This window comes from Nicotiana attenuata, unplaced genomic scaffold (assembly GCF_001879085.1).
Source record: "Nicotiana attenuata strain UT unplaced genomic scaffold, NIATTr2, whole genome shotgun sequence".
NCBI lineage: Eukaryota > Viridiplantae > Streptophyta > Magnoliopsida > Solanales > Solanaceae > Nicotiana > Nicotiana attenuata.
In genome coordinates this window covers 284,947-292,893 of record NW_017670384.1, presented here as the reverse complement: position 1 = coordinate 292,893, position 7,947 = coordinate 284,947, and the positions used below count along the sequence as shown (strand labels likewise).

The following is a 7,947-nucleotide window of genomic DNA, read 5'->3' as shown; positions in this document are numbered from 1 at the left end:
TAGTTTAATAGGTAGACTCCATAAATTCCTCTTTTATTTTTCATATCTTGAGTTTTTTTTTTTTTTTTTGATGAATTACTACCATTATATTTGAGTTGTTAAAATATAATTTTAATTTTAACGAGGCCGAAAAAACTTCAAAAAAAAAAAAAAAAGTGAAACGTGTCGGCTCATTTGAGACCTTTAATGCGGGCCTCCAACAAAAACCTAATCCCTCCAAACTAAAGGACTTCTCATAAATTCCGGGTAGGTTGTAGCTCTTTGTTCTCCTCTTTGTGATCCGAATTGGGTGATTGTAGGGTTTGTCAAAAGAAGTGACATGATTCGTGAACCGCCGCCACCGACAATACCTCAGAACGTGGCTTCCTCGTCAGTAGCAGGGGTTCGTGGCGGAGATTTCTCTGACGCTACGGAGACCCCGCCGGAGAAGAAACAGAAACTTGGTGAAGAGGTCGATTGCAAGACTTCGACTTCCGCCGGTGATGAGGATGGTATGTCCAGTTCCGTAAAAGCTCAGTATATTGATGGGTATGATTCAGAAGAGGAGATTGATGAAGCTGTTTGGGACAAGTACCTCCAACAGATCGAGGAGAGCGAGGTGCCTAATTTATCCCTTGTTTGAAATTGTGATTCAGTCCCCCCCCCCCCCCCCCAATTATATAAGCATCCTTCATGAATCAGGAAAATATAAGTCATCAATATTATTAACAATTGCATAATGGCCTAGTTAAACAACAACAACAACAACTACTACTACCCAGTATAGTCCCACAAGGTGGGGTCTGGGGAGGGTAATAGGTACACAGGCCTTACCCCTACCCGAAAGGGCAGAGAGGCTGTTTCCAATCGACCCTCGGCTCAGGAAAAGGAAAAGGAAAAGGAAAACAAAAAACAAAACACATAATGGCCTAGTTAATCGAGGCTAATAACAACTGCTCAACAGGTTTTACTCCTATTTTTTATGCAATATGCAGAAAATGCCCCTTAATTTGCCAACTTTTATCTAATTCATATTGACACACATACCCTCTCTACACATCTACCTCGTACAATATGTACATCAATGCGTATATAATTTTGTTTTTTGGTATGATTCTGTTGTCTATTAGCTACTTTTAGTCGGTTTATCCCGCTCTAACTTTACATTAGTTAACTGTGTCTTAATTGGTGCATGCTGGATGATATGTACAATAATCTGTATTCACATATTCTAATTACCTTTTGTCGTATGACTATGATATCTTGTTGCTTTAGCTACTTTTGGTCTATGTATGCATGTCTAACCTTTTTAAGTTAACCATGGGTTTGTGGTGCATGCTAGTTAGTTTATCAGAAAGTCTTTTGACATTTACTTCCTGTGCGTACTATGAATGATGCACATGATCACTACAATGTTTAAACCAATGCTAGCATCATGGGGTAGAATGGAATTTGTGCATGCTGTTTCACTATCTTCCTAGTTCTTTGTCTATTACTGTGGTATTTTGAAGATTCATGACACTCAGTTGCCAAATAAAGTATAGAAAAAGAGAAGAACAAGTGTTACCCTTGCTCGGTTTAAAGTTGGTGCTTAAATAAAACTAAATGGCATCAGTTATCACAACAAATTATTATTAATTGTGGTAACCACAAGCTAATATATTCTTGAAAAACATGCATGGAAAAACTTTTGCAATTATATGGATCATTTATTTGGAGGTTAACTTGTTGCAAGAACAAAGTGGTTGCAATAGGTGATTTTGTCTCTTCTTATCTGGAAATAAAGTTGATTTTTATGTCTCATTTGTTGCTTGTACTTCGTTAGGGATTTGACGTTAAAGACATTCCAAGACCTAGCTTGATGACTACAGTTTTCCCATTGACGGGCTTCTCGAAACATCCTGAGAATGTCGTCATGTTGAAGGGTTATGCAGAAAAGGCACTTAAGAAATACAATGATGATTATGTATGCTCGAGCCACACTTTCATCTGTCTTGTCAGCTCTTTTTTCCTTTGTTTTCTTCTTGGTAACTAAGAAATTTACCTTTGTACTGGTTTTAGAGCACCTGTTGGGAGGTTGATGATATTTTGAAGGTGAATGGAGGTGGCTCTTGTAGCTTCATTTTCTATATTACCCTTTCGGTTAAGACACATAAAGGGGAAAAGGATTATTTTCAAGTTAAGGTGGTGAGAGATTTAGATGGTCATTTGGACTTTCCCATCGTCAGGCCCCAGGTATAGGTTGTTATGAGAACTGTTACACTCTTCTTATGTTTCCTCTGATGTTTTAAACATGTTGATAAATCTTTCTAATGTTTTAACGTGTTTATTCTTGAATCTCCAAGTCTTTACCTACAAATATGAACAAAGATTCACCATGAGTGCCAAGTAATGAAGGTGCAACATAGACCAAGTGCGAACCAATTAACATCCTTTAGGAACCAACTTGTGACAATTGATGTGATATAGTTGCTACTTCCTCTTTTAGGGAGAATTTAGAAAGAGAAACATTCCCTTAATCGTGACTTTCCATTCATCAGTTCCCATATTTCTTTCATGCTCCGAAAATAACCATTTTTGTGAGAATTGCATTGGTCATCTGATAATTTTACCTTAGCATATGTCTACTTTAAAGACGATTGAATTAAACTTAAAACTTTTGGAAGTGAAGGATGGGGAAAAATTTTTTTTTTTGGGCTAGAAGTAAGTCCGTTGTACCGATAGAAAACAAGAATGAGAAATTTGAATTACCCCCCCCCCCCCAGTCCGCCCGGTTCCGCTACTATCAATCTGAATTCCCTTGTCTCTGTTATCACATTATCATTCCTTATTTATACTTGTAAGTTTAGTCTATACCATCTCCCTTGGCTGGACTTTGACTCTTTTCTATCTCCTCCTCCTTCTGGAGATATTTGCTTTTCTTCTGTGCTCTTTAACTTGACACAGCAGGCTGTCACTGAGTCCTTTTCTCTTTCCACTTCCAAAAGATTAGATGTCCTGATCTTCGAAATTTCATGATCAAGTCTGTTATTTATAGTCGGGCACATGGGGTTGGGCTCAATGAAGAGAAGCTTAGAGGAAATGAGTATAGACTGAAAGTTCTTGGAATTGTCTGAATCACAGTTAGGCATATATTGTGTGATAACCAAATTGAGAGTTATCTCTCTACTAGACGATTTTCAAAATCTATGTGATCTGAATTTTTGGTGATTAAATTCATTTGTAAGCATAATTATTCCTTGATCTGAAGTTGTGCTGATGAATTTCATTTATATGCATAATTGTTCCCTGATATTTGGTTAGGTTATATCCTTCAATTGCCTTGAGTTTGTATTATATTACTACATGTCAATTTGGCCTCTGATTTGTATTTTCTAATTTGATACCTTGATAAAGATTATGAGAACGAATTTGAAAACAATGAGTAATTTGATATTCTATTTTACAGACTTGTTAACTACCCATCAATATATACTAAATATTGGAGAATCATATAAGCCTCTGATTCAGTAGCGTAAACCAAGTTTAATGGGCAGAAACCGTGATCAACATCGGCTTTCAGCATTTTGGCACCCCAAATGCCGTAGCTCACACCTTTTAAAGTATGATTTGTACACCTTATGCCGTAGCTCGCACCTTTTAAAGTGTGATTTGTACACCTTTCACAGGATGAATGCTCCATGTTGCTTTGTCATGATTATGTTATTGCATGCTGGTCTATAATTGGCTCATGACTTTTTTTGTTTTGTTTGTGGAAAGCTGCAAATACATGGAATGGGGGAAAATTAATCAGATCAGCACTACCCTACTATCTCATTAATTATAGTTATAATTATTTTTCCTTATTGAAACATCTTCCACAGACAAGGATGATGCAGAGATGAACATGGAAAATGTCTTAGAAAACCTCATTAATTTACTCTTGGATATGATGCGTGTTGTGCCCTTAGAAGAAATACCATCTCCCGTTGTGCTGTTGGAATTGTCAATTTTAGCATTTCTGGCTACTAATTCTCTCTTATGCAAATAATATATGCAGCCAAAGAAAGATTCGGATATGCAGCCAAAGAAAGATTCGGATATGCAGTGATCTGATCGAACATCCTTTTGGTACTAAGCTTTGGGCTTTGTGTTAACATTTAGTGAGGCTCATTGAACATGGTTACTAGCTCTATGAATTTATGCTATTTAAGTTCTCTTTGTACTTTTTTTTTGTTGGACATGTAAAAGTAGTAGTAAAAACCAAAGTATCTGACTTCTTCATTTAAGTGGAAAGAGCTGCTTATCTTCTCTTTTCTTTATTATATATATACTGGTGATGTTGCCAGAGCTATGCTCAGGCCCAATGGCTATGTGAACAATTTATGTCTAAATATATATATCCTAATTTAATTTTTTTCTGTCAATTGTTAATGGTAACGCCATAGTGGTACCATTTAGATTTTTTTTTATAGATATTTTAAAAGACCTCAAAGTTGGCTATATTCACCTAATAGTATGAGATAACTTAAGTTGGAGAATATTTTTGGCCATAGATTTTGACAAAATTTTCTCAAATTATTTTTGGCAAATACATGTTTGTTCATAAATTTTATCCATATTTTCACAAATTACCAAATCCCAAAACCGAAATATCAAAACCAGCTCTTTTGCCCAAAATTTTACTACGTATTATATTTTTTAAAATTTTTAAAAATTGCTCCAAACTTTTTTTTTGTACTTTATAAAAGAGCCAACTATTTGTTATTTTGTAACAATGTTGTTTCGTCTTTCCGGTCATCCGACAGTGTATTATGTAGTTCATTATAAAAATGATAATTTTGTACTAAATTTATTTATGTTCAGGACTATGGTTTGTGATATAGATAATTATTTATGTGATTTCTGCTGGAGTCACTAATGCTCTTTTGCTTTTTGTTTTTGGTTTTTGTTTTCCTTTTCCTTTTTATGAGCCGGGGGTCGATTGGAAACAGCCTCTCTGCCCTTTCGGGTAGGGGTAAGGCCTGCATACGTATTACCCTCCCCAGACCCCACCTTGTGGGACTATACTGGGTAGTTGTTGTACTATGGTTTGTGATAATGATAATGAATGTTATTGATGAAGGTACTGTTGGGTATTTGTGATAGTTTTTAGAACTTGTGGGTATAAATCATATTATATATTTTTTCAAAAAAAAGAAGTGAAATATGTTTTGAAAACGTATGTACAAACACATTTTCATCTTCAAACCAAACTTCACCGAAATCAGACTTTACAAAACAAAGTTGAGAATCTATGGCCAAACGCTAGCTCAATTATTTAGACCACACAATGCAATACAACTCACCAAAAAGAACTCAAAATTCCAAAAATACCCTTGGAATAGATGTTAATTCAAGGAGGCACACATTACGACCATGAGGTGCTTTGCTTTCCTTTATATATATACTAGTGATGTTATGCCGGGCCCAATGATTATTTATATACAGTCACACATCTCTATAACAGTATCCTTATTTAACAATCATTCAATATAAAAGCTAAATTTTTGCCGAATCGATTTTCATGTTATAATCGATGTTATGTCATAATATATGTACTCTATAACAAAAATATCGAAACAAATGAGACTGTTATAGAGGGATTTGACTGTATGAGCAATCCTCCCAGGATCCCCTACGCGGGGCATTTTCATATATACCCACTTTTGGGTTCATCGTTGAAGTTATACCTACATTGCACAAAAACTTTCAGAGTATACCCGCTCAGATCCGAAGTAGTTCAATCTCTTCAATGCAACTTCAGAAATCAAATATGAAGTTCTTCTATTTTTCGGATGCAACTTCAGAAATTCGAATCTTAAGAGCTTCAATCTCTTCAATGCAACTTCATAAATCAAATATGAAGTACTTCTATCTTTCAAATGCAATTCCAGTAACTTGAATCTTAAGTAGTTCAATCTATTGAATGCAAATTCTGATATCGAATTTTAAGTTCTGAAACATAAATTTGTTCTTCGATTTTCAATAATCCAGTATACGATTCAATGGCAAAATCTACTCCAAATGAGCTTAAATTTAAAATCGCTTTCAAATATCATAAAGAACAAATCCTAATCATCAAAATGTCAACAACGACAATAAATTTAACAAACTCACTTTGCAACTACTAAGAAGAAGAAGAAGAAGAAGAAGAAGAAGAAGAAGAAACTCTAGGCACAAAGAAGAAGAAAACAACATTAAAGAAGAAGAGAAAAGTTTATATGTATTAAAGTTATCCAAAAATTGGGTATCAGTTAAAAATAATTCAAAAAGTGAATGCATATTCAATAGGCGGGGCAAAATTGGGTGCAACATGAAATTTTACCCTCTACGTTACCCGAGTTCTTATTTTTTGTATTTTAGTTATGGTAATCTGACTTTAAGTATAATATTAAACAATATGTTATTGAAAATTCCCAAAACACTAATTATCATATCTTATTGGTCTAGAAAAAGTATCTGCGTGAAAAATAGAATTACATATGTCTCAATTTCTGATGTATCGAACTTCATTTTTTATGTATTATAAATTTTTAAAAGTAATTTAATTTAAAAAAAATTAAAGTATGGTAATAAAATTTCTCAAACCGAGGAACCAATTAAAAAAAATATCCTTATTAATAATTTCTTTGTCTCATTATATGTCGTAAATATGGGTTAGAGAGTAAAACGATATTATTGTAAACTAAATAGTAATTAACTGTACCTCAATTTTTTCCAAAATTTATAAAACTAATTAATTCTTATTTGTATAGTAGAGAAATTTCCTTGCCGCCAAAATCACTTTGACTTGGAATTGATTTTGAGATTTCAACTTTAGAAATTGGCGGAAAGTTATTTATATAAATATTTTCAATTAATTTCCTTCCTGTGAAGAATTAAAAGATAATATGTAGCCATGTCTGCGGATATCAAGTGCCAACAGTTAAATATAAAAGCCATTAAAATCATGAATCAAGTAGAGATTATCCTAAAGATAAAAATAGCATCGCAAATCAGAAATTTTTTTTAAAAGGAGAACTCCATACTACTACAAAGTATAGAAGAATATTGAAAAGATGGACATAAGATGTGTGGATGTAGAGAGAAATATAGAAATACAGAAAAGGTGAACAAAAGCTAATGCAGAGAGAGAAATACAAGTATTCACACATTAAAACTTGAAAGGAAAAGTGTCATGGGCCCACAATTTTATACAGAAGTGAAAGGTTAAAAAGCCTGAAAAGTTCACTAAATTTCAACTATACCAATGGAATTTAAAGTAATAAGATACATCATTAGGGGCATAGATATCTCCATATGGCACTTGGCTTTTAGTCATTTATGGTCCACAATAAAGTACTAAAGCACACAAAACAAGCAAATAATACACATAATTTAATTGAAATGAACGAATTGCCCCCTTCATAAGCGGACATGACGACCGAGAGGTGCTTCACTTTCCTTTATGTATAGTAGTAATATATACTAGATGTTGATGCCCGTGCACTGCACGGGCCCGAAATTTGTTCTAAAATGTGTTATTATCACTTTTATGGAATGCTAATATCGCAGGAAAAATATTATTTGGATGTACGCCATTTACCAATAAGGAATCAAATAAAGATTGACATATATCAAAATTGATTATTCTTCCATCATATCGACAATTGTTGAGATATTTGTATCAAAAGAAAAAAAACTCAAAAAGCTTTCCTACCTCACAAACACTTAACCATTAGGAAGACAAATGTCTCTGCATTTGTCAAAGCTACTCATCAAGCCATTAACCGTTAGGAAGACAAATTTTTGTGCATTTATTAAAGCTATCCATTAAGCCGTTAACCATTAGGAAGACGAATGTCTCTGCATTTGTCAAAGCTATCCCTCGTATGGATGCATAGCAATGTCTGTAGTAGATAAAATGCAACTCCACAAAATAGTAGTCATCTTTTTCAACCATGGTTA

The 7,947-nt window shown here is 33.9% G+C and overlaps 1 protein-coding gene across 1 annotated transcript; it reads left to right on the top strand.

The window, feature by feature from the left end:
• The first annotated feature begins 220 nt into the window (after window positions 1–220).
• Window positions 221–4,373, top strand: LOC109238680 (UPF0725 protein At3g19520). The gene is made up of 4 exons (XM_019405163.1): window positions 221–598; window positions 1,805–1,945; window positions 2,041–2,214; window positions 4,019–4,373. The coding sequence occupies exons 1-4, from the start codon at window positions 320–322 to the stop codon at window positions 4,067–4,069; spliced, it is 645 nt and encodes a 214-aa protein (XP_019260708.1). The 5' UTR covers window positions 221–319; the 3' UTR covers window positions 4,070–4,373.
• The last annotated feature ends 3,574 nt before the right edge of the window (window positions 4,374–7,947 follow it).